The 25,593-nt window shown below is 38.2% G+C and overlaps 2 protein-coding genes across 18 annotated transcripts in view; one reads left to right on the plus strand and one right to left on the minus strand.

Moving 5' to 3' along the window:
- Positions 1–24,309, plus strand: MLH3 (mutL homolog 3). 17 transcript variants are annotated; one of them, XM_037026183.2, is made up of 14 exons: positions 40–170; positions 1,495–1,571; positions 2,127–4,822; positions 6,572–6,670; positions 7,516–7,601; positions 8,383–8,487; positions 9,526–9,628; positions 13,277–13,348; positions 14,587–14,698; positions 15,711–15,870; positions 20,413–20,436; positions 20,529–20,607; positions 22,766–22,917; positions 23,922–24,309. In XM_037026183.2, the coding sequence occupies exons 2-14, from the start codon at positions 1,558–1,560 to the stop codon at positions 24,042–24,044; spliced, it is 3,825 nt and encodes a 1,274-aa protein (XP_036882078.2). In that variant the 5' UTR covers positions 40–170; positions 1,495–1,557; the 3' UTR covers positions 24,045–24,309. The 17 variants fall into 17 exon arrangements, 16 of the variants coding, with proteins under 16 accessions (XP_036882317.2, XP_036882365.2, XP_036882078.2 ...); XM_037026528.2 differs by having other exon boundaries at positions 2,127–2,209; XM_037026422.2 differs by lacking the exon at positions 1,495–1,571 and having other exon boundaries at positions 1–170; positions 2,127–2,209.
- Positions 23,409–25,593, minus strand: part of EIF2B2 (eukaryotic translation initiation factor 2B subunit beta) — a 26,329-nt gene continuing 24,144 nt past the window's right edge. The window contains exons 8-9 of the mRNA XM_037026724.2: positions 24,683–24,791; positions 23,409–24,576 (exon numbers count right to left, since the gene is read on the minus strand). Of these exons, the coding sequence (XP_036882619.1) occupies positions 24,546–24,576; positions 24,683–24,791 (140 nt within the window). The 3' untranslated portion in view covers positions 23,409–24,545. The remainder of the gene's footprint in view (positions 24,577–24,682; positions 24,792–25,593) is intronic.

The raw sequence follows: 25,593 nt of genomic DNA on the forward strand, positions 1-25,593 counted from the left end.
TAACACCTGGTGCGCATGCCCATTGGGAGGTTAAGACGAAAGTCCGTTCTTGGGGACTCTCAGAAGCGCATGCTCGCGACTCGCGCGTGCATAAACCTCGAGTACCGGCGTGCGCGCGGCCGGCGTTCCGAGGCGGTTGGTATCCGGGAGCTGGTAAAGCGCGACTCGAGGTGACTTGGGGGAAAGCACGCAACGAAAGGATGATTCCGGGAGCTGTCCTAACAGCAGAGGGGCCGTGACCACCGCTTCGGGGTAGTTTTCGGGCCCGGCTGCGCAAGGGCCCCAGCAGGCCTCCGGGCCTTCCTCCGGCGCGGTGGCCTAAATCAGGGCCGGCCGGTGGGCGTTTAGTGCGCAAGTTGCGGGAGGGAACGGGGTGGAGCCTGAGCCTGGGGGACCGTGGCAGCGTCTCCGCCCCACTAAAGCTGAGGGAGGCCCTGGAAAGACTGGAGATGTAATCAGGAAATCGTTGAGTTGGGTAACACTCGGAATAGTTACTAAACGTTTACCACTCATTTGCTGCCGGCTGACAAGTTCGAATCTTAAAAATCATCAGATCAGCTTTTGTAGCTCTGATTTTCCCGGGTCTGAAAAACTAACCTTCCCACCTGCGGGGCAGTCCCGCCCATGCGCTCTCACCTATGAAGAAGGGAGGAGATTATAACTCATTTAATAACTTCACTATAATCTTAATTTTTTTAATCTCTAAGAAGACTTAAAATCAAGTTCTGACAGCCCCTGACCATCACTTTTATTGCCACGGTATTTTGTAGCCATCGCTAAAGACCAAAACAATATTAATATGAAACTTCTGAAAACTTTTTTAAAAAGTAATACATTAAGATTTAATATCAAGTAATACAGAAAGGCTTATAATGCATTTTCTCACCTTATCCTACCCCATTCCCAGTCTCTCTTTCCTGGGGCATTTAACCAGTAATAATCTCTGGCATCTCTTCTTTATAGAGCAATTTGATTTTTTTAATTTCCTATTTAACCAGCCTTAACACTTCATTATGAGTTTTTCTAAAAGTCATGGTTATTCTGTAATGTATAAATGTTATGAAACTAGCTTGAACCTTTTTTTCATGAATAATTTCTAGCTAATGTTTCTTAGCTGAATTTAGGCATCTGTTTTTTTGAAGTGATTGGAATTTTGAACAGTGCATTTATGGGTCAGCTTCAAGTGTGATAATGATTTCACTTTAGGGCATGTGGGATTTAGAAAGGAGCAGTGAAAATTATGAAATTATGAATGCTGCCTTGGATATTAAATTGGTTGCAGAGAAACATAAGCCATGCAATCTGCCTAGAGATCAGGAATTTGTTTTGTTTTAAAATGTGGTTTAATAAGAGATTTAATTTATCTGAAATTTATACTGAAATTAATTAATAGATTAATTTATCTATTATTTATACTGCTTGAGAGAAACGGATAATGCTACATAACTCTGAAGCTTTGATAGCGCGTGTGTGTGTTTTTTTTTTCCTCCATAGGCAATTATTTCCAGTCAGAGAAGGAAACCAGTCCCTGGCATTCTCACCACCTTTCTGCCTGCCATGATCAAGTGCTTGTCAGTTGAAGTACAAGCCAAATTGCGTTCTGGTTTGTCTGTGTGCTCTTTAGGCCAGTGTGTTGAGGAACTTGTCCTCAATAGTATTGATGCTGAAGCAAAATGTGTGGCTGTCAGGGTGAATATGGAAACCTTCCAAGTTCAAGTGATAGACAATGGATTCGGGATGGGAAGTGATGATGTAGACAAGGTGGGAAATCGTTATTTCACTAGTAAATGCAACTCTGTACAAGACTTGGAGAACCCAAGGTTTTATGGTTTCCGCGGGGAGGCCTTGGCAAGTATAGCTAACATGGCCAGTGCTGTGGAAATTTCATCCAAGAAAAACAGGACAATGAAAACTTTTGTGAAACTCTTTCAGAACGGAAATGCCCTGAAAGCTTGTGAAGCTGACTCGAGTAGACCAAGTGCCGGGACAACAGTTACAGTGTATAACCTATTTTATCAGTTACCTGTAAGGAGGAAATGCATGGACCCTAGACTGGAGTTTGAGAAGGTCAGGCAAAGGATAGAAGCTCTCTCACTCATGCACCCTTCCATTTCTTTCTCTTTGAGAAACGATGTTTCCGGTTCCATGGTTCTTCAACTTCCTAAAACCAAAGACATATGTTCCCGATTTTGTCAAATGTATGGACTGGGTAAGTCCCAAAAATTGAGAGAAATAAATTTTAAGTATAAGGTGTTTGAGCTTAGTGGTTTTATCAGCTCTGAAGCACATTACAATAAGAATATGCAATTTTTGTTCGTGAACAAAAGACTAATTTTAAGGACAAAGTTGCATAAACTCATTGATTTTTTATTAAGGAAAGAAAGTATTATATGCAAGCCAAAGAGTGGCTCTGCCAATAGGCAGATGAACTCAAGTCCTCGGCATCGGTCTAACCCAGAACTCTATGGGATATATGTAATCAATATGCAGTGCCAATTCTGTGAGTATGATGTGTGCATGGAGCCAGCAAAGACTCTGATTGAGTTTCAGAACTGGGATACTCTCTTGGTTTGCATTCAGGAAGGAGTGAAAATGTTTTTAAAGAAAGAAAAATTATTTGTGGAATTATCAGGTGAGGACATTAAAGAATTTAGTGAAGATAATGATTTTAATTTATTTAATGCTACTCTTCAGAACCATGTGTCCTCTGACAGGAAGGGTGACCAGGTCAGTTTCCAGGAAGCATGTAACAATATTTTGGATTCCTATGAAATGTTTAATTTGCAATCAAAAGCTGTAAAAAGAAAAGCTACCATAAGAAATGTAAACACACAAAATTCTAGAGATTCAGAAGCTATCAGACCAAAGACAAGTGATTCATTTTTGTACATTGATGAATCAGATGGCCCAAGCCATAGTAAAATGACAGAGTTGTCTTTACAAAACAAAGATAACTCTTGCTCAGAATCAAGGACCTTAGAAAAAGAGACAGCTGAGACATCAGAATCCAGAGAAAATGAAAAACATAAAAAATCTCTCTTGGAACTTACCTCTTCAGAAAATCCATGTGGAGCCAGTTCAGAAATGTTTGCAAGCCCTTTTCAAACATCGTATCATTTTGAGGAGAGTGAGGATCTAGAAATAACAATAAGTACTACTGGTAATGGCATGCCTGCCAACATCCTGAAAAATAATAGAATTCAGAACCAATTCAAGGGATGTAAAGGTGCTTATGGAATGGGATGCCAACCTCTGCCTTTTGAGACACCACTGAGAGTACATGGTGCTCATGAAGAGGCAGAGGGAAAAAAAAAAGAACCTAGTGATTGTGGAAGAACAAACATTTTTAGTTATGGGCAAGTTAAATTACGTTCCACTGGCTTTATAACTCATGTGGTACAAAACGAGCAAACTATGTCAACTGAAAGAGAATACTTATTTAAAAATTGTGTTCATCCTGGGCCTGTGAGTACCAAAGAAACATTTGGAAATAGAAGACCCCATTCAGTTGAGACTTCAGAGGTCAAAGATTTAACCAGTACTTTAAGTAAAGAATTTGTTCAACTACCTAACAAAAAATTGTGCAGAACAAATGTAAGTTATGGGCTAGGGAACAAACCTCTAGCAACTTATAAAAAGGTTGATATTTTTCAGAAAGGTAGTATAAAATCACACACAAGTTGCTTATTACCCAACACATCCTTTTCTTTCCCTTGGTGTAAATATGTTGCCGATGGTAGTAAGAAAACAGATGAGTGGATTGGTTCCTTCAAACCCATAACCCATAAGAAGCTAAGCTTACGTTCACAACTAGGATCTTTAGAGAAGTTTAAAAGACAATATGGAAAGATAAAAAGTCCTCTGAATACTGAAGTAGAGGAAGGTAATTTTGAAATCTCTACCAATCTCAGTCCTCAAATTGAACCTGACATCCCATGGAAAGACAAGAACCATGTAGACACCTCTGATGTTTGTAATATCACGACTATGAAGCATAATGATTCAAATAGTAGCTGTCAGTCAGTCAGTCACATCCTCTACTCGAAGTTCCCATTCTCCGAGGAAGAAGACTGTTTGGAACAACAGATGCCTTTTTTAAGAGAAAGTCCTATAAAGGAGCTAACTCATTTTAACAGAAACCCTTTGGATGTTGAGCTGTCATCTGAATCTCTAGCCTCTAAATTATCCAGGATGAAAGACTCCAAAACAGACTGTCAAACAATGGAAATGATGAGTCATCTTAATGAATGTCCACACTCAGATTCCGGTAGGAAAGACAGTGACTTGTGCCGTCCGTTAATCCTAGAATCTTGTGAGTTATTTAAAAATGAGCATAAAAAAACAGAGAGTGGCGTCATTCCAATCTTGGATCATGTCACAGAGGATAATTCCTTCAATAAAAATAGTGAGACATACTCTAATGACAACACAACAGAGAACCCTGTGATACCAGAAACTCCTTTGGCATTATCCTATAATAATTCTAAAGCTATCACTAAAAATTCAGATGTTCTTATAGCCTCAGAACGACAGATAGAAAGTCCTAATTCTCCCAGTGGAATGCTAACGAGTCATGTAGAAGATTCTGCAGCCCACCAAAGTGGATCTTGTTTTCAGAGTGAGGAATCAACAGCAAGAACTTGTTCTGAAAATGAAGAGTCTTCTCTGGTTTGGCAGCAGCATTTTGATGTGGCCCTGGGAAAAATGGTTTACATCAACAAAATAACTGGACTTAGCACATTCATTTCTCCTACTGGGGACACTCGGGCTGCTTGTACTAAAGACCTGACAACAGTAGCTGTGGATGTTATACTTGAGAATGGTAAGTACATAGTGTTCACTATTCACTGGCATGACGTGCTTTCGAAAATGGGATAATGTCCAAGGAGTGAGATAATCATTGTTCTGAAAGGTTGTCTCAGCAGATAGAACATTTTTAAGTTTAATTATAAAACATGTATTTTATGGATTATGAAAATTCTTTAGGCCTAATACTGTTTAAAACCAGAAGTACAATAAAAGACTGATATGTAGAATGGAAGTGTACATGCATGTGTCTGTGGGTGTGTGTATATGTGAGAGGGTGAGACAGCTGTTAATGAAAATGGTACTATTAATAGTTGAGAAGATCCCCAGTGCTCCCTTGTCTTACTTTCCCCTCGCTCCTAAACACAGTTCTCCTAGAAATTAGTCTTTAAAGACACCTGCCATGCCAGTGTGGTATTTTTCTGGAAGTTGCTCTCAGGTAAAAGGGCCAGAATGATCCCATATCCATCCTCCGTTTTCCCAGTAAAATATGTGGCTCAGTACAGCACTCTTGCGACTTTTCTTTTTAAGAAAATAGGATTTGACCATAAATTTTTTTGGAATATAAGTATGTACACAAGGTTAAGCCTTGTGAACTTTTGAGGGTCATATTAACTCAGAGTTTCACAACAAAAAATGAAGAATTTGGGGCTCTAAGCACTCTCCGTTCATATGCAGTGTTACCTTTCTGAAATGGCAGGACATTAGGACATTGTTGAACCATTTATAAAACCTTAAGATGAATTGTTAAGAAGTAAATTTAACTATACAGAGAGGATCTAGAGGTAGTTTCAGGGAGTAGTGTCAAGTCTCCAGGCTCTAGCAATTTTTTCTTTAAAATGTCTTTGACTCTGCCCTTCCTATTACCTTTTTTCACCTCACACTTTAATTTTATCATTTTGAATTAATTTCTCTCCAGTTCCTGTGCAATACATGTACCCTTTTTGAAGTAATAATTTAATATGTTTTGCCCTTGTTCAAAAACTGTCAAATTCAGCATTGTTCCTAAAACTCAATTCTGATCATCTTTCAGAGAGGAGGGGACAATATGAGCCAGGTCTTACTGGACTTCGAAGTTTAAATTGAGAACATTTCATTCACCCACCTATTCATTTATTCATTCATTTCTTGATTGTTCGTTCGCACTGGTGCTAGGTACTGCCTTGTTACAGGTTAACTGATTTTGCTTTCAGGAATTCAAAATCTCATAGGGAAGACAGCTATCTAAACATAATTATAATATGATGAGGTAAATGTTATAATAGGCACATATATTGGGTGTAAGAGACAAAACCTGGGGACTTGAGAAGGTTACAGCAAGTAGTGAAGAGTGACAAGTAGCACTGTGTGTTTAAGGGTTTTTCAGCTGGAGCACCAGTGACAGTTTGGACTTGATAATTCGTTGTTGTCGGGTTTGTCCTACATACTGTAGGATTTGTAGCAGAATCCATGGCCTCTGTCTGCCAGCTGCCAGTGGCACCCCTCACCCAAGCTGCGACGTCTCAAGATACTGCCTAATGTCCTCCATGCAAAATTACCCCTGTTGAGAATCAGTGATCTGTTTTAAGTTCTTGTTCTGTCTGGTATAGATGGATAATGGGACTAAGCATTAATGTAAGTTAGCAGGATATTTTAACTTAGATGAATCTAGTGGTTAGTCTGACATATCTGGATTCAATTTTTGCATAAAGAGATTTTATGTAATAATTTTTTAATAGTTTATATTTTGAATTCAAATATCTAGGTTTTTCTTTTTCATATTTAGGATCTCAGTACAGGTGCCATCCTTTTAGGAGCGACCTTGTTCTTCCTTTCCTTCCTAGAGCTCGGGAAGAGAGGACTGTGATGAGACAGAATAACAGAGGTAGGAGCAGTAACAGAGATTGCTGGGCACCTAGTACATACTGTACCACCGAACTCAAAAACTAAAAATAAAAAAACAGCAAGAGTTGTATTATTAAGCTTGATCAGTGCCAGCTGTGCCTTACTGCAACCAGGAATTCCCCACAGTCCTGTTAAACAGCAGAACTAACTAAATCAGTGCATGCATTTAGATCTGAAATTACTTTTCCAGACTTGAGGTCAATACTGGGTAATTATGCACAGTCTGTGGTATCTTGTGTTTGAGAAAGTGTTCTTATTTTTAAAGGTCGAGTTGCACTCCATATTGCAGTAGCTTTATGTAAGTTAAAGTCTTAAAAAATGCTTGTTATTTGTTATTTTCCTTTGTTTCTAAACATAGATAAGATACATTTTTACCTAAATGAAGTGAACAATTTTGAACCAGTTTTTTCTGGACTTGTATTCTGAAATATCTCTTGAAACTAGTTTGGAGAAAAGGCTAAAATGCCAGAGTCATCAACTCTAGTTTAAAAAATAACAGATCACAAGTAATGATTCTATAGCATCTTACTACACTGATGGACAGTGACTGTAATGGGGTATGTTGGGTGCTTGATAATAGGGGGAGTCTAGTAACCATAATGTCAACTAATTGTACATTAACAATATCAAAGTAAAATTTTTAAAAAATAACAGATCAAAAGAATTTAGACATCAAGCTAACACTGGGAACATTTGTAGAATATTGGAACAATGTGTCTGAACTTTTCTCTTGAGGCCACACCACACCATACCAAATAGGAGATGCCATTCACCTTTCTCCTTGAGGCTCTTGATGTCAGTTTTACCTGTCTCTTCTTGCTCTAGATACTGTGGATGATGCTGCTGGTAGCAAATCGCTTCAGTCTTTGTTCTCAGAATGGGACAATCCAGTATTTGCCCGTTATCCAGAGGTGGGTCTGCTGCAGTTTTTCTTTGCTTATTATTTAAAAATTTGAATTTCATTTATGTTGGGTATGGGCATGAATGACTATATTACTTTGTATATGACTATATGTATAAAACTATATTAATTTATAATTATGAATGGAAAGTATACTTATGACTGTTCCCAAATAATGTATGGAAATTAATATTTAATGTGGAAAGAAAGAATCTGGATTCATAGCATTTTGGGAACTCAGACATTTTGGATTAAACACGTGTCATCAGTGAATAGTGAATGTGTTTGTGTTTTTACCACTCTTAGAAACCCTGACTGACAGCTTTGGCAACGTATTTAGGGTGGTGATAATAAAAAAACTGTTATGATTAGACAAAGCATTGAATCCTGTGCTGGAGGAACAGTTCATCATTGAACCTGAGTGTATGTTCTGTCTTCATGGATTATCACAGAATGTACCTTGTGTGTTGTAATGAGGGTGTAGAATAAATGAGCATTTGATTATTGATTCTTCAGTTAAGATGTCTTTAAGGACTTGATCTTGGAGCATAGACAAATTGTTATTCTGAAACAATAATCAGTTTTTGTCAGTAATTTTGTTTATAAACAAAAAAATTATTAAGACTAACAGTTCATAGAGCCTTTTGAATTTCTGTAAGTTCCCGAATTCAACCCACCTCTAGTAGGTTCTGTGAAAACAAATGTTTTTAAAGCATTTTGAGATTTTGGCAAAACAGTTATGCAGACACAAAAATTAAAATTTATATGATGTTTGTGCTGGGTCTTTCTAGGTTGCTGTTGATGTAAGCAGTGGCCAGGCCGAGAGCCTAGCAGTTAAAATTCACAACATCTTGTATCCTTATCGTTTCACCAAAGAAATGATTCATTCAGTACAGGTAACAGATTGACTTTGAAATCTCATAAAAATATACATAAGACCTAAGCCTAACTCTCTTAAACTGGATTTATTTAGTAATATCAACCATCCTCGTTAAGGCACATGTGTTTTTTAAAATCTTAATGGAACTTTTATCATAGAGGAAAAAGCAAAGGACTTATTATAATTACAAAGAAAAAAATGTCCTTACTAGTGTGAGCAGGTTTGAGGATGAATTATGCATTTCAGGCTCACAGTTTCAGGGATTATGTATTGACTTTATGATTTGTGACAATGATTTATAAATAACAAGTACTGCAGAGGCATTGTCCTTAACTGTGCAACAGTGCCCCTTTTTAAATGACCCTCTACTGTATGAGGCTACACATGACATGGCTTAGGAGACCCTAGATAGAGGAGTTCCATTAACAAGAGGGACCCCTGTCTTCTCTGCTTTTTTAGTTTACCTTCTCTCTATACCTCTCAGGCTATCTTTGTCTCTTTGTTTTCAGTATGGAAATAAATTAGGAGGTTATGCAACTCCAAGTAAACTCCTCATCTGGCAATGAGCTGTACCAGAGCAGTCTGAAATTGATCCAGAAATAGTCCTTGGGCAGTGGTATAGATGGGGTGGGAGGGCCTGTGCAGAGAACCTTATCTGTACTTGGACAGAGAGAAGCCACCAAGGTCTAAAGCCACCAGTGGCTTTAAAGGACTATCTACTCCCAGCTGGTTTTCCTTGTTTTTGCATAAATTTCCAAAATTCATTTCAGCCCTATTTGTTAGCAATTCTGGTCATATTAATAAGTCCCTGGTCATTCTGTTGGGAACATTTCAGGCCTACTCTGAAGTTTTGTTAGCATATCCCTCTTAGATGCCTCTGTCTGTGTTCCCTTGAGGTCTCCTTCCTTGATGCTTTCTGGTCACTACCTGCCCATCCTGATGACTCCCTCAGGTTCATCAGCACCTTGCCTCAATCTTAGATATGAATGTGTATTGCAAACAACTCTAAATTTTTGTCTCTTTTTTGCATAAGGCTTTATTAATTTTTTTTTAGTGTTTTACTGCTTATTTGAATGTATGGCAGGTTCTCCAGCAAGTGGATAACAAGTTTATTGCCTGTTTAATGACTACCAAGACTGAAAAGAATGGTGAGGCAGGTAAGAATGGAGTTTAGCCTTGATAAATAACCAGTGGGTCTTCTGGTAGCCTCCTTTTAAGTTTTTTTTTAAATATATATAATACAGTTGCAATGATTTGGACAGATAAAAACCAATTGGGAAAACCAATCTAAATTACTATTATGAAATAACAGTTTTAAGTACATTTAGTTTTATATACATACACACATATAACATGTTGAACTATTAATAGTAGTTACCTCAGGAGCAAGAATAGGAGTCGTCAAAGGGGAAATTCCATCTTTTACTCTTTAAAATATTTGAATTGTTTTACTTTTTAATAATGTTTTCATGTATTTCCTTTATAGTAATAGAAAATTTATATAATGAACTCTGCTAGGTTTACCAAGAGTTACATACAATATCTTGGTAACCTGCTTTAATAAAACGATAATAGTTTGTAAATAATGTTAACTCATTCATCAAATATTGATTGAGTACCTTTTGCATGCCAGGGACAATACTAGGCCCTAGGGATACAATGGTGGAAAAGCATATACATGCAAGAGAAACAGATAATTATACAAACATTAACATTTTGACTCTAGCGTTAGGGAGGAGAGAAACAGATGCTGTAAGAACCTGTATTGGGAGATGTAATTTAGTCAGAGAGGTCAAGGAAGGTTTTCTTGGTAAGAGGGAGGGAGGAGGATGCCTGGCGGCAGGAGTTAACATACACGATTTGTGATTTCTTCTCCTTTAGTTTGGAGGCAGGGCAAGTACAACTGGAGTGAGAGCTAGAGGAGGCTGGAGAAGAAGCCTGTAGCCAGATCGTAACTGCCAGTTAAAGTTTTTTCTGTCCCAGCACCAATTAGAAATACTGAAAGCTTTTCATTTTCTTTTTTTATTGTTTGTTTTCACAGTGGCACACGTCACATTGTATTTGCATTTTGAACATACTACTCTGATTGCAGTGGGAGAATGGTTGGGTGTGGGGGTAGAATCCCAGTAACTACAGAGAGGAGGCTGTGGCAATATCTAGGATGAAGGATATTAGGAGGATATTGCAGTGTCTAAGAAATGATGGCTAGCTAGGACCAGGGTGGACCAGAGAAGCAAATGCACTGGAAAGATATTTAGGAGATAAGGTCAACAGGGTTTGGTGATGGATTGGATATGGGGAAGGTATTGACTTCTAGTTTTCTTACCTCCATAACTGACTGGATGATGTTGCAGGACCAGGTGACAGAGAATGCAAGGGGACTGAGAAATCTATGAATGAAACACAGGGACTAAAGTAGGGTGTGAGTGAAAGAAGACTTTTTTAAATTGGGAGATTGTTGAGCACCTTTATAAGGAATGCTTAATAGTGTAAGATTCCAGAAAAGGCCTGAAGGGCTGAGACCCTGAGCACCAATGGAAATGTTAACTCCTGATAGATAACCTGCAGGTGAGTGCTTCTAAAGTTTGAAAGAAGTTCATTCTCTTTGCATTTCAAAATACTCCCTTTTACCTTATTTATATTATAGAAATATTCAGTAAATGTAATAGATCAAAGGCAAATTAAAATCCTTTCAGAATTGTCATAAATATGGAATAAGTGAAAGTCATATTCTAGTAGTTTTACTGTTTCTAAAAAATGAATCAATTTTTTTCTAAAATTTTGATTACCTGGAGTTTCTTGTGTTTAATACTAAAATCTCTAACTGGCACCTGAGATGGTTAATAACCACAGAATCTCCAGATGTTCAAAGAAGCAAAAAGGACCTATTTAAATTTCTCTTAAAATTCTATATTATCATTGGATTAGGTACCACCCAAAAGAATTCTTAGATACATTTTTCTAAATCAAAATGTGTTTTTACTATAATTCATGAATACCAAAAGCAACCTATTCCTATAAATTATTCACTTTTAATATTTGCACAAATTTTTGAAATGGACATGTTTTAAATTATACTGAAATTAATGCCATATATTAGCATTTTATATTGCATATTTCTACCTACAATAAAATACAGTTCAGTTCTGATGCCCTGTGGAATAAAGATTCATTCATTTCTGTAAATATCGAATGCCTATTATTTGCCTGGTACAGTTATACATGCTGAAATGTAAAACAAAAATCCTTGCACTTATGAAGCTTCTGTTCTATTGAATATAGAACAGTATAGCTTGTTGGAATATAAAAGTATAGCTTCTGACATAAGTAAATGACCTTCATATATTCTACTTCATTCCAGGAATCAAAAATGTGGTGAACACTATGTAGACTATGAGCTCTTCCTCCAGAGTCAGATGTAGGATTGATTTCCTAGGGTTCCCAAGTCTTGGTAATTCTCACTGGCTCTCGTTTGAAGTTACTCCCTCACAGTTTTTTATTTATTCCATTGTTTTGCCCAATACAGGATGTTCAGTATCCATCACAATCAGCTGCAACTCCTCCTATTCTCAAAGGAGTTTAAAATTCAGCATTTTGGGGCCTATTCCTGTGGTTGAACATGCTGCAGAAAAACTTACTTTTTTTCCTTAAGACATGCCATGAATTTGGTGTCATAGAAACTTTTTAATCTTTAGTAGAAATAGGAAAAACAGGCATTATCTACTTTGATCAAATTCATTTTTTCCACAATATAACCAATAGCAATAAACCTCAACCCTTTGGCCAAAAGTAATAAAATGATAAGCTAAAAAGATTACTGATGTAATTGAGAATCAGTCATCCTGTCAATAAGAAAGGGATTTCCCTTTAGGCTTGGCTTTTTGGGTCAGAACATTTTGCCTTCTCTCTTGCACTTGGGAATCGAAAGCCTTGCTACTCAAAACCATGGTCTGTAAATAGCATCACGGAAGTTTTTTAGAATTGCAGAAGTCTTGTATCCCACCTCTAACCTATGAATCAATCTGCATTTTAATAAGATCCTAAGGTGATTTGTAAGCCCATCAAAGTTTGAGAAACCTGAGTCTGAAGCAAGGCCAACTATGGACTGTACCCAAATCCAGCCATCACCTGGTTTTGTACAGCTAGAGAGATAAGAATGGTTTTTACACTTTCAAATGGTTGAAAAAAAGCAAAAAAAGAATATTTCTTGACACGTTAAAATTATACCAGACTAATATTTCAGTGACCATAAATAAAGTTTTATTGGAACACAGCTACCATGTTCACATATTACCTGTGGCTGCTTTGTTTCAAATGAATAGTTGCATAATTGTGATAGAAACCATATGTCCCAAAAATCCTAAAATATTTACTATCTGGCCCTTAGCAGAAAATGTTTGCTGATCTCTGATGTAAAGTGTACTAGAATCACATTTTTCATGAGTTCCAGAATGGCCTGAAAATCAGGGTCAGCTGATTACAGTAATGTGTCTAATGATCCTTCACTGTACCTAACTTGAATTAATAAAGCAAAATCTGTATTTAAACATTAGGAATTTAGGGCTTTAACCTTGTTTTTAAATGAACTGAAGAGCTTTTTTATCAGGGATCAATTTATTGTAGTTACCATGTCATTTATATTTTTCAGGAAATAAAAGATCATTATTACCTTACAGTATTTATGTTTCTCTCATGTTCATGTTGTTAAATAGTTTGAATTAACCTTTTTCTCCCTCAATACAATATGATTATTTGAATCTTGATCTGAGAATGTGACACTCCGGTAATCCTTGCTGATCTTCTAGGTGGTAACCTGCTAGTCCTGGTAGATCAGCATGCTGCCCATGAGCGTATCCGTTTGGAGCAGCTTATTATTGGTAAGGATCTGAATGGGACTAAAAAAGATGTGGGACAGCACAGCAGAATTAGTATACCTCAAACAGTTTTTCAAACTGTGACTTGTGAGGAAAGATGAATTAAATGTTTAAAAAATTAAGCTGAAGTCTTCTGGTTTGACTTCTTTTATAGGGGAAAGAATGTAGTCATTCACTTGAAGTCAAACATGTGGGTCTTATACGGTTAGACAGACTTGCTATATATTTATCACCAGCCCCTAGGATTAGATACTTAATATTAGGCTACTCTATTATAACATCTGGCACAAAGATAGACCCTCATATGCCCATCTTATCTTTGTATACCTTCTTTGCAGGTCATCAGGCAGAAAACAATAGCAACTCAGAAGGTCCAACATATTTTTTTAATTTGTTTTAGAATAGGTGATATAATCAAATAGGTTCACCTGAGAAGTACAAGTGGAATATAAATATAATAAAGTCTCTGTTCTGCCCTTGTCCATTATCTCACCTAGTTTCTCTCCCCAGAGGCAACCAGTATCACTAATTTGTTGTGTGTCCTTCCAAAGTACTTTTTAATGTAGCTACCCTTTTTTCTCATCATATGGCAGTGTGCTCTCCAAGTGGTACAATGCCAGGAAAATCTTTACTCCTGGGGCCAAATAATGAAAAATACTGTCAAAGAGGTAGGTGAGGTCCTAAGGAGATATTCATGGATGAGGCTGACAGTAGTAATACTTTCATGTTCACTTTCCTTATAAAATGAAGATCTAGTTGTTGGGAAAGATACAGTTAAAAACGGTGTCAAAAAAAACTTCCTTGTTAGAGGCCCTGGACCATTTGACCGTAGTTCTAATTGATTTTCTTCAGAGACTGGGAAACCCTGCTGAAGGAATGGGGATGCCTCCTTGAGCCACAGGATTTGTGCAGTAAACCCATTTTAGCTCCCCAGTGATCCACATTATTCACCTGTTATAAAACCACATTTATTGACTAGCTACAGGAATATTGCGTTGTTCATTTGAATGTAAGATTGAAGCCATATTTCTTATTTTGGAAAATACTGCTAAAATGAATAAACAGAGTGGCCATTTAGTAGTTTGACTTTAATAATGGAAATTCAAAGCATAAAATTCAACATGGAACACACTGCTAAGCACTCCAGTGAACATGGCTGTGCCTCTTACCATGCTTCATTTTTGTCTGAGTTTTGACAATTTCACTTTCTACTCTTACCCTGTTCATCTTTCCTCGAATAGAGTCCTATGAGAAGCAACAGCCACAAGGCTCTGGCCGGAAAAAATTACTGTCTTCCACTGTAAGTCCTCCGCTAGAGGTAACAGTGACAGAGGAACAAAGGAGACTTTTATGGTTAGTATCAAGAGTGTGTGTGAGTGTAAATTCTCACAGCAATTCTATGAGGTATAAGCATAACTATTGTTCCTTTTTTCAGATGAGGTATCTGAGACCAAAAGAGGTTGCATGACTTGTTCAAGGTCATAACAACTATTAAGTAGTGGAGCAGGTACTCAGATGCAGGTCTTCCAACTTCAAATGTTGCTCTTCCTAGTATATCACAACTGTTGAATATAGGATAGAGTTGCCCTGATAATGTTTTCCAGCAGTTGGCTTAGAATACTCTTACAGTTTCTTGGAACAGTCAGTGTTTATACTGTGTTGTTTCTGAAAGCAAAGTTACTGCAGTAATTGCTTCCATTCTGCTTTCCCTTGGTGCATTCTAGACTCTTAGTTTTCATTACCATAATCATACTGGGAAGAAAGTAAAACACTGGGCCACAAGGAAGGAGCAAATCATATAGTGAGTCACAAGATAGGAAGTTTTCCCACTTTGGGGCAGCATAAATTATTGGAAATGAAAAAGAGAAAATTGTCTCTGAATTTGTTTCAGGTCTGCGAATATGCTACTGCCGAAAAATCCTTTTCCCTGAGGCATAATTTATATTAGAGGCAGATCCATTTATTTACATCCCGTTAATCAGACTTCTCAGTTCCTGGGATTGTTAATTACCTCCCTGCTTTAATGCTGATTCAAAACATTCTCAGCCCTTTTGTTTGTGCCAAACTCTCTTCAGTGCCAGCAACACGGAGAAGTTAGCAGTTCCTCAGTGAAGAATAAAAACTTAGGAACAAGACTTAGAAACAAGTTGATTCTCTCAATGGAAAAGAGAAAAAAGACAAATGAAGGTTACTCTAAATCAAAAGGGAAATTTGATAATTAAATTCTAAACAAATAACCACAAGTGTGAGAAAAACAGTACAACTTGTAAAGCTTGTGGCAGCTTTTGAAAAGCTATCAAGTATTTGCAGCCAGTACTGAAATGTGAATGAAGTAATACTTTGACATTTGAGGTTATCTCTTTAGGTGTTACCACAAAAATCTGGAAGATTTGGGCCTTGAAATTATATTTCCAGACACTAGTGATTCTCTGGTCCTTGTAGGAAAAGTACCACTCTGTTTTGTAGAAAGAGAAGCCAATGAACTTCGAAGAGGAAGATCTACTGTAACCAAGAGTATTGTGGAGGTAAGACATAGCAGCAGATATTAAGGAAATTGCTGAGTGACAGTAACCTATTTTGTTTAGAAATTCTCTTTATTCATGTTTTATTTCAATAGACATTTATGAAATATCTGCTGTGTGACAGGTGCTAGGGATTCAGAGATGAATTAGTTCAAGGTGAAGAAGTATATTTAAAGAATTAAAATACTATGAAATTTGCCCTGTAGAGATATATTCAAAAGTACCATGGAAATACAGAATGATAACCTTACCCAGTGGGATGTAGGTCAAGGAAAAGTCACAGAAAAGCTGTTTTTCAGGAAAAGTCTTCCTGCCCAAGTACAGAAGAGGGGAAAAGGGCATTCTTTACATAGCAACAGATATCAGAATAGATTCCGTGTTTAGGACACACACACACACACACACACACACACGGCTTGGATTACAATACAATATCTGCGGGGTAGCTGTGGGACTAGATGAGGCTAAGATAGTTTGTCAAGACTAAATCATAAAGGGATTTAGCATAGTCTGCTAGGTAGTTTGTATTTCACCCTATAGTCAGCCAATGAAGAGTAAAGATACACGTAAGCATTGCACTTTAAATGTGATTACTCTCCTTAGATGCTTTGGTGAAGGTCTGGAAAGCTGCTGTTGGGATGTGGTATTGGAGGTGTTGAAGAGGATCATTACTTCTTATGTGTTGCACTCTTTTACAAGAAACTTTTTTTTTGTCTTTTTTGCCTTTTCTTTCTTCTTTTCTGTTAGTTTTATTTCTCTTTTTTTTCCTCTACTGGTTTAGAAGTTACATATTCCATATGTATTCCTTCCTGTTCCCTTCCTACACTACAAAAACCTTACAGCCCTTTATCTTCCATCATTCCCCTCCTGTCTTCCATGTTGTTGCCTAGTATCGTTAATTCTACCTTGTTTTGAATCTCCCTGGTAGTCATTAATTTTATAGTCAGTGTTTAGTTAACCAAAATGTTTAGTTAACAAAAATCTTTGTTCACTGTTGCTTCTTGCATCCTACTTACTGTATTCAATTTTCCCTTTACTGAAATAAATCTTCTAAAAGTTCTTTTATGAAGAGTCCATAAATGATAGATATCTTTGAAAATATCTTTGCCTTCACAGTTGTATGATTATCTAGCTAAAAATAGAATTTCACATTGTGAGGTATCTGTCAGCATTTTGAAAACATTACATTACTTTTGTCATTCTGTTTTTGCCATCAAAGTCCACTGTCAATCTAATTATCATTACTTTGGGGTAATCTGATTTCTCTCTGGTTGCTTTTAAGATTTTCTTTGTCCTTGGGGTTCTGTCATTTCGCTGTGATGTATCTTTGTATAGATTTATTTTCATTTCTTCTTGGGATTCATTATACTTTTTCAATTTGGAAAATGTATGGTTATTGTCACTTCAAACGATGCCTCTTCCTCCAGTCTCTCTCATCTCCTAGAAATCATGTTGGATGTCTCCTGGATCTTATCTTTCTATTCTCCTTGTCTTTTGACTTCTGTATTTCCCAGTGTTTTATCTGTGTGGTACATTCTGGGAAATTTTCTCACTGAACTTCCAGTGAACTTAATTCTCTCCTCACCTATTTTTTAGATGTTTAACTTGTCCACTGAGTTTTTTTAAATCTCAGTGACTATATTTTTAACTTCTAGAATTTTTATTTGGTTTTCAAATCTATCTGCACTTTTTTCATGATGTCCTGTTTAATTCATTATGCTTTCTACTTCTGTATCGATAGCTCTTTCTGTTTACAGCACAGGCAAATCCACATGAACTCAGTCTACCAATTTTCTAGAAATCTGAATTACTTAAGTAATATCTAAAAATAAAAATTAGAAGATAGAGTGGATAAATGTGGAATAGATTGATATGGGAAAGATTGGAGGTAGGAAGAACAGTTGAGAGGCTGTTACACTGATTCAAATAAGAGAGGATGAGAATTTAACTCAGCAGTGGGAATGGAGAAAAGGAGAGACATATTTGAAACGTGATTTGGAAGGCAGAATCAGGAGGGCCCAGTAATATAATATATTTATATTTTATATACATCCATCTAGCTTGGATGACTGGAAGGATGGTGGCGCCACTGACAGAAAAAGGAAGTGGAGGAGGAGTACTTACACCTGGCTGGGGAGTTAGATTGTGAGCCTAGGTTTAGACACACTGTATGTGCCTTAGACGGGTTGTCCAGTGGATAGGCTGACTCAAAAATCGGCACTTGGGAAAGACCTCTGGGCTGTATGTATCTATTTGGGAGTTAACAGTATGTATATTTTTGGACAATATCAGAAGATGGAGAAGGGTCTAGAGGAAATGAGGTTGTGCAGAGAGAATGTAAAGAAGAAAAAAAGAGGAGAGCACAGGGTGGAGCCTGTGGGATACCAGCATTCAGGGTGTATATGTTTGGGTAAATGTCTGAAAACTAAACGTCTGAGAAGAGGAAACTAAGCAATGATTGAAAATATTTGGTCAGAAAAGTAATATTGCTAAAGCCAAGAGAAGTTGTAAGCAAGAAGGGAATGGTCAACAGTGGCCATAGAGTAAAGCCCTTTGAAAAATTGGATCTGGCAATCCTACAGACATTGGTTACCCTGTGGAATCTGTGTCTGGGGCTGGGGTGGGACAGAGGACAGATCGCAGTGGATCAGGGAGTAAAGGGAGAGGGGCTTAGTAGACAGCTCTTTCAAGAACTCCGGCTGCATTCAGAAGAGAAAGTCATAAGGTCAGGAAGGATGGGGCAGGACTCAGGGCTGAGGAAGGATTTCTGTTTGTTTTCAGGTGAGAGAGGCTTCCGCATGTTTGCAGGCTAAGTGTGGTAAGACACTGGAGAGGAAGAGGCAGTTAACAGTGCCAGCTTTTAGATTACCTTGATTTTACCCTGTCCCAAATCACCCTTTGATCAGACAACCTTTGCTTTGTTTTCAGCAGTGCTTTTTTTCCTAACAGAACTTATTTTCTCCAAGGCTTCTCCTCCAAATTGTCTTAAATCCAAAAGATAGGATCTGTTAAGGTCTTTTCTGGTAATTCAATCCCTAAGTATTTAACCAGAAAATTACAATAAAAACTTTTTCTAAAGTGACTTCAAACACTGCTGGTAAGGAGTTTACTTCAAATTGAAACAAAGCTATGGCTTCAGAAAATCTTGATTATGTTAAGTCAGGCTGATCAGGAGAGATTTTGTTGATTCTGGAAGAAGCTGGAACAGTTTTGTTGTCTTGAAGAGGTAGTAGCTGCTTGGATCCTAGCAGTTGAAAGGTCACTAATAGATCTTTCTATAAAGTTCTATACTCTAGACTGATGAATGAGCCTTTTTAATATTACTTAAATCATCTAGCAGTAATTGAGCCATTGAAATATGGAATAAACAAAGAATAAGATCTGTCTCCTCCTCACCGGTCTTCCAGACTGATGTTTTGCAAGCCCCAGATACACAAGCACAAGAGAAAATGACAAAGGAGCTAAGTCAGATCTCTGCCCACACAAAGCTTTTTAGTGGGTCCGGTATTATGAGACATCTTTCTTTTTAGGTTTGTTTGGGAAAATGTGTGACTTAAAAATGTATCTACCATGTAGCTTTTGTTAACTGTGCTCATTTGTAAGCATGGTGGACAAGAGAATATGTGAGGGAAAGGAGAGAATTTTCTGAGACTAGTTTGAAAAGAAAATCAGTCTACAGCCATACCACCCTGAATGCACCCAATCTTGTCTGAAAAGAAAATCTACTTTGTTGTAATCTTGGGAAGATGTTTTATACATAGCCATGTCTAAGAGTAAAGAAATCCTGTTTCCTTATAAAGAATTTGTTAAATGTACCATATCTCAAAATTGTTCTTATCTCCAGAGATTAAACAAATTAGTAGCATGAAATAGTGTCTGCTTTAAATTTCTTTAAAGTCCTTTTGTAACTGTTGTCATCTGCAGGGATAACTATTGAAAGAACTACCCTAGGGACAGAGATGTACTGCTAGTGGGGAGAAACTTCTCAACGAAATGCTTCAGAAAATAAGCTTTCCAACCTGAAGGGAACTGTCAACAAAACATTACAAAAAAGCCTGTGGGAACTAAAGTGACTATTTATGTTTATGACATTTAAGCAAGTATTACACTGAGTGCACAGTTGGGTTGATGACTGTTGTATATTTATTCTGTTTGTGTGTAATATTATACTTGTTCTGGCTAAGATTATAAATACAGACAGACAGCCTCCCAGTGAGAAGCTTCCCAGATATTTAGATCAGTTGAATCCTCAAGGCTACTCTCACTAGTTACATAACCTCATGAGTTGTTGAGCTATGTTTGGAGGAAGTTTCAGTAGCTAAAAATATTCTCTATTTAATAAGATTTCTATTCAATTGTGTTGTGTTGTTATTTCATATTCAAAGTACCTTGTAACAAATAAATTATTTGTACCTAAGTGCTATGTTGCTGAGAACTCTCCCTTTAGGAGGTGTCTTTTAAAAAGAAGAAAATTGAGACATTTTTTTAAACTATCAAAGGGCAGTTACAACAGTGGACTAATGCCTGTTTTTCTTTCTGTTGTAGGAATTTATTCGAGAACAAGTGGAGGTAAACCTTTCTCCTATTTGGGGGTTTCACACAGAGGCACCACACACAAAAGGCTCCTCTTCCCATTAATAAAGAATGTGTTTATGCATTAGCTACTGCAGACCACAGGAGGCATCCAAGGGACTTTGCCACTGACTGTCCAGAAGGTGTTGGCGTCCCAAGCCTGCCATGGTAAGACTCAGCCAGCTATTGAGTGTCTCCATATTGCTAAATGCTGGCAAGGAGTAAAAGGCACATTTACTACTCACCTCTGAGGGTACAACTTAGATCAAGAGACTGAGTACACTAGAAGATTACTTTAGAAAGCAAAATACCAGCACATGTATCTGACCAGAATGCAGATGGATTTACATGAGTGGAGGAGTAATTAATTCCTGGAGATGAATTTTGAGTCAAGTTTTAAATGAGCTGAGGGACATCGTTCATAGGTTAGAAGGGGAACTTTACTACAGGGGGTGGAATTAGCCTGTGCAGAGACTCAAAGAAAGAAACAAATTAGTTATTTGAAGAGCAGCAAAGTGTCAAGAAATTAGGCTGATAAGAAAGAATAGAAGCCTAGGAAGTCACAATAAAATCTTCTGATTTTATACAAAAGGCATTAGAATTATTGAGGGCTCTTGAGTAGGGTAATATGATAAAATATAGAAAATGGTATTGGAGAAACTTATTTTTTTCTTAAAGGATCACTGTTATACAATCTTACAGTTTCAACACCGTGGTTCAACATTCACCCATATTATTAAGTCCTTACCACCTCCATTGTGGTCACTGTCTGTCAACATTAATTGTAATAGAGTCATTATAGAGTCATTGTCTTCTCTGTGCTGTGCTACTGTCCCATGACCTACCTACATTGTGCAAATTGTAGTGCCCCTTAATTTCCTCCTCCCTCCCCACCCACCTTCCCCAACCCCTCCCCTTTGGGAACCACTAGTCCCTTCTCGGTGTCTATGAGTCTACTGCTATTTTTGGAGGAACTTACTTTAGGAACCATGACAGCTCCAGAATCCCCTGCAACTAACATTTGACCAGACTGGCATCTCCAGTGTGCTGACACCCTCCCACCCTTTTTTCTCTTCATCAACCTGTTCCTCTCTTCACTTTGTCTTCTGGCCCAGTAGCCATAGTCCTTCATTAGTGTGTCTCCTGCAGATGTCCTAAAGATTCCTTTGCCCATCTATCCTATCTTTACTCCTCATACCTGCCACCTCCCTAGTTCTTGCCCTGTGAGTCCTCTTACTTAGTCTCTTTATGTCCCATCTGGCTCCCCTTCAAGCTTCAGCACCCAGAGGAATTTTTTTGACATCCCTCTGAGCATGCCATTCCTCTAATTGACATGTGTCAATGACTTCCCATTGTTCTTAGGATAAAAATTTTATTCTTTACCATGGCCTCCAAGGGTCTTCATGATCCACCCCTGCCAGTTTCATCTCGTGTCACTCTCCACCTTGCCCTTCACATTCCAGCCCACTTCCTTGGTTTTGTTCTTGTGTGCTAAGTTTCTGTACTTGCCCTTTTCCTGTCTGAAATACTTTTCTGCTGCTTTTTCAAGTAGCCCTATCTTTCTTAAAATTATTAAATTAAATTTAGCCAGGCAAGCCTCCCCTGACCTCCTTAACTGGGTTTGGTTTTCCTAATATATATTGTTTCATACTCTGTATTTCATAGTATTTATTTATAATTTAAATTATAATTTAATTTATAATGTAAGTTGTTGTGTAACTATTTGTTTAATGTTTGTTTCACCTCTTAGACCTATCAGGTTATAAGGTCCATGAGGCAGAGATCATCTGTCTCATTCACTTCCTGGTGTAGCTCCTAATACAAAGTATATACTTAACAAACATTTGTTGACTGAGTGAATTAGCATATGCATAAAAGCAGATTCTGATAAATGAGAGTTTATATTGGGAAGGTTATTATGGAAATAGAAGCAAATAAAATGGACCTTGTGGGGAATAATCAGAGAGCTTGGTGGTAAGTTGGCTATGGACAAAAGATGACCTCAATTTTACAAACCTGTAAGCAACAGGCATAAATATTGCTCTTGCCTCTTTGGGAAAAACTCTGAAGGCAAAATCCTAACAAGTTAAGGAATGTCTCCTATAGAGATTAGAAAGACAATGACTACACAAGGAAAAGCTGAGACAAATCAGTCCTGAAGCCTTAGTTTCATCCATGGCCATAAGTGCCAATTTCAAGCAGTATTAAGGTAACAGGAAAGGAGCCTAAGAAAAACATCTTACTTTTCCCAATATTTGGCTCTCACTAGGGTCAGCATTGGTTTGCCACTGTACACACCATAACCTTCTTTCTGCTTTTTGGTTAGGGGCCATTAAGTTTAATGATGGCCTGAGCCCAGAGGAGAGCTATCGCCTTATTGAAGCTCTGTCCCGGTGCCAGCTGCCATTCCAGTGTGCTCACGGGAGGCCTTCCATGCTGCCGTTAGCTGACATAGACCACTTGGAGCAGGAAAAACAGGTATAGTAATAACCAATGGGAGAAGAGGGAAAAAGTTATCTTCTTTCTTTTCCAGCTCCTATTATCCAAATGTAATCTATCTTTATCTTTCCCAAAATATGAGAGCTTTGAAAAATATGCATTGGAAGTTTTATGTAAAGTCCAGCTATTTCATTTTCTAGCTCAAATTCAAAATGGAGCTTAGGCTGAATTGTCATATTCATGATGCCTTTGTATTTTTTAAGCTTAACACATACAGGTTGACGTAATCTGAACATCTGTTTCCTACTGGCCCTGAGTTTGATAAGATGTAGAAATTCTCTGCGGGGCTATAAAAAGTTGGTAGAAACATAGCAAATTCACTGCTGGCAAATACAGCTTAAACAGCCAGTTGCTTGATGGGATTTGCTGGAACTGGTGGCCTTGCAGGAAATGGTAGCCATTCATGAGGTTCTCTATACTTACGGTTTGGGGATCATCAGGCGGGGAACCAAATTTAGGAGACTTCCACATTGTGGTTTGACCCAGATTACTCAGCAGCCCAGAACAATGATGTGGATAATGCAATAAAGGCACAGAGTGATTTAAGTTAAAAAACATTTTCTATCCTTGTTATAAACTGAAATGAAACAGAACATGAGAGCATAATAGGAATGTCCATGTTGCCGCTTTCCAAACTCTTTTTTTTGGCTTGTCTTTCCCACTAAGGGCTATAAAATCTTTTGTTGCAAGGAGTTTTCAGGTACTTGTGTTTTCTGACTCATCCAATAGATTTTACTCCATTAAAACTTATTTGTTTCACCTGACAATGAAAAAGTTTTGTCCTCATTCTTGAGAGATGGGAATCAAGACTTAAATTTTCAGTCCCATTTATCCTAAGGAAATCTATAATGAATCCAGAAATTAGAAATCTAAACAGATTTGAATAGTCATAACTCAATGTAAGTGTTTTCATATAAGTAAATATGTATATGCTACTTGGCTTTTCATGCTGCTAATTGGAGTTACTCTCTTTCTTCCAATAGATGAAACCCAATCTTGCTAAACTTCACAAAATGGCTCAGGCCTGGCGTCTCTTTGGAAAAGCAGAAGGATGTGATACTAGGCAAAGCCTGCAGGCATCTCTGCCTACTTGTGAGCCACCATGAGAACAGAATTATTGCTCTATAAGGAACCATAATGATGCTAACTGCTCACCTCTGGGCAGAGAGCACCAGCAGTTGACTGACTCAGCACCATGGGTCCAAGCAACATGTCAATTTTCCCTGAGCAGACAATTCCTCTAGTTGGGTAACCAGATGGAATTCAAGCCTGAAGACATTTCATTCATTTTCATCCATGGTCCCAGGAGGTTGCCCTATAATATCTACTTTTTCTAACTTATTTAGGGATAAAATTTAATGATGAATTGTCTGATTGTCTGGTTGACTGGTTTGTGGTATTCTGGGGGTGGGGGATAAGGGCTTTTTGGGGTTTTGTTTTGCAATTTTTCCAGCTTCATCATCTGTATGAATGTGATTTACATGATGCTGAACTCTCAGGGCCCAGTCTCCCTCACTGGACTGCCCACAGCCGGGCTTCATTCCCTCCTTTCCTTCATGTCCTCTTCACTTCTCTCTGCTGTTGCTTTACATTCTAAATCTCAGGCTTCAGGAATTTCTCTGCAGTCTTCCATCAGGCCTGTAGTTAGGTTACGTTAGGGATAAAAACAATTGATAAAGATAAACAAGGATGGGATATAATAGAGAAAATTTAAAGTCCTGTTCATCGTTGGTTGTCTTATTACCTCTTTAAAAACTCAGGAACTGGGGGTGCCCAAGATGGCAGCATGAGTAGGGCAGCAGAAATCTCCCAAAACCATATGTATTTTGAAAATCCAGCAAAGACAACTATTCCTAAAAGAGAGACGAGAAGATACAGTACAACAGCCAGGCAACATCTACATCTACAAGAACTCAGCATCTCACGAAAAGGATAAGATGCAAAGCTGTGACCCAGCGGGACCTGAGCACTGCTCCCACCCCAGCTCACCAGCAGGAGGAAAAGAATCAGAGTGGGGAGGGAGTGGAAGCACAGGGCTGCTAAATAACCAGCCCTAGTAATCTGCACAGACACACATTGCATGATGGATATTAGAGAAACAGAAAAGTAAAATCCAAGATGGAGACTGAGCGGGTCCCCACAGCCAGCTCCCCGAGACAAAAGAAAAGCGGGTGCTTTAAAAGTCTTAAAGGGACAAGGGTTTAACAGGTGGACAAAATTGCCCTGGCACACTCAGCCCAGCAGGCTGGAATCTTAAGGAACTTAAGGCACCCTAACCTCCTCAGTGGCAATGCAGCTCCTCTGAAGCCCCTCACAGTCATAAGCTACCTGCTGTTCATTCACCCCCACCCTCCACCCCTGGCAATGCAAACAAACCAGCTGACCCGCCACTGATGCGGACCACCCAGGAAGCAGCCCCGCCCACAGCAACCACACAAGAGTCCTCCCAGCGTGCAGGTAACTGGGCCAGACCCAGAGGCTGCTGCCTACACACAGCTGCCTGGCACAGGCAGAGGAAGGTGGCGCAAGGTCTGGAAGGCATGCAGGGGTGCTGTTCTCACAGGAGAACACATGCCACTCTGCGACCCCTGCCAGTGCCCTAGGCTATCCCGAGGGCCACCTGTGCACAGCAGCTCAGGGGATTAACCCAGAGAC

This window comes from Manis javanica, chromosome 8, assembly GCF_040802235.1.
Source record: "Manis javanica isolate MJ-LG chromosome 8, MJ_LKY, whole genome shotgun sequence".
Lineage (NCBI taxonomy): Eukaryota > Metazoa > Chordata > Mammalia > Pholidota > Manidae > Manis > Manis javanica.

What these genes read in the sequence shown, in the direction of transcription:
- MLH3 (XM_017663862.3), top strand. Translation starts at nt 1,558, where the DNA reads ATGATCAAGTGCTTGTCAGTTGAAGTACAAGCCAAATTGCGTTCTGGT. An exon ending in GATGAGACAGAATAACAGAG is followed by an intron (nt 6,671 to 7,515) that starts GTAGGAGCAGTA and finishes TTCTTGCTCTAG; the next exon opens with ATACTGTGGATGATGCTGCT. An exon ending in GAACAAAGGAGACTTTTATG is followed by an intron (nt 14,699 to 15,710) that starts GTTAGTATCAAG and finishes TTATCTCTTTAG; the next exon opens with GTGTTACCACAAAAATCTGG.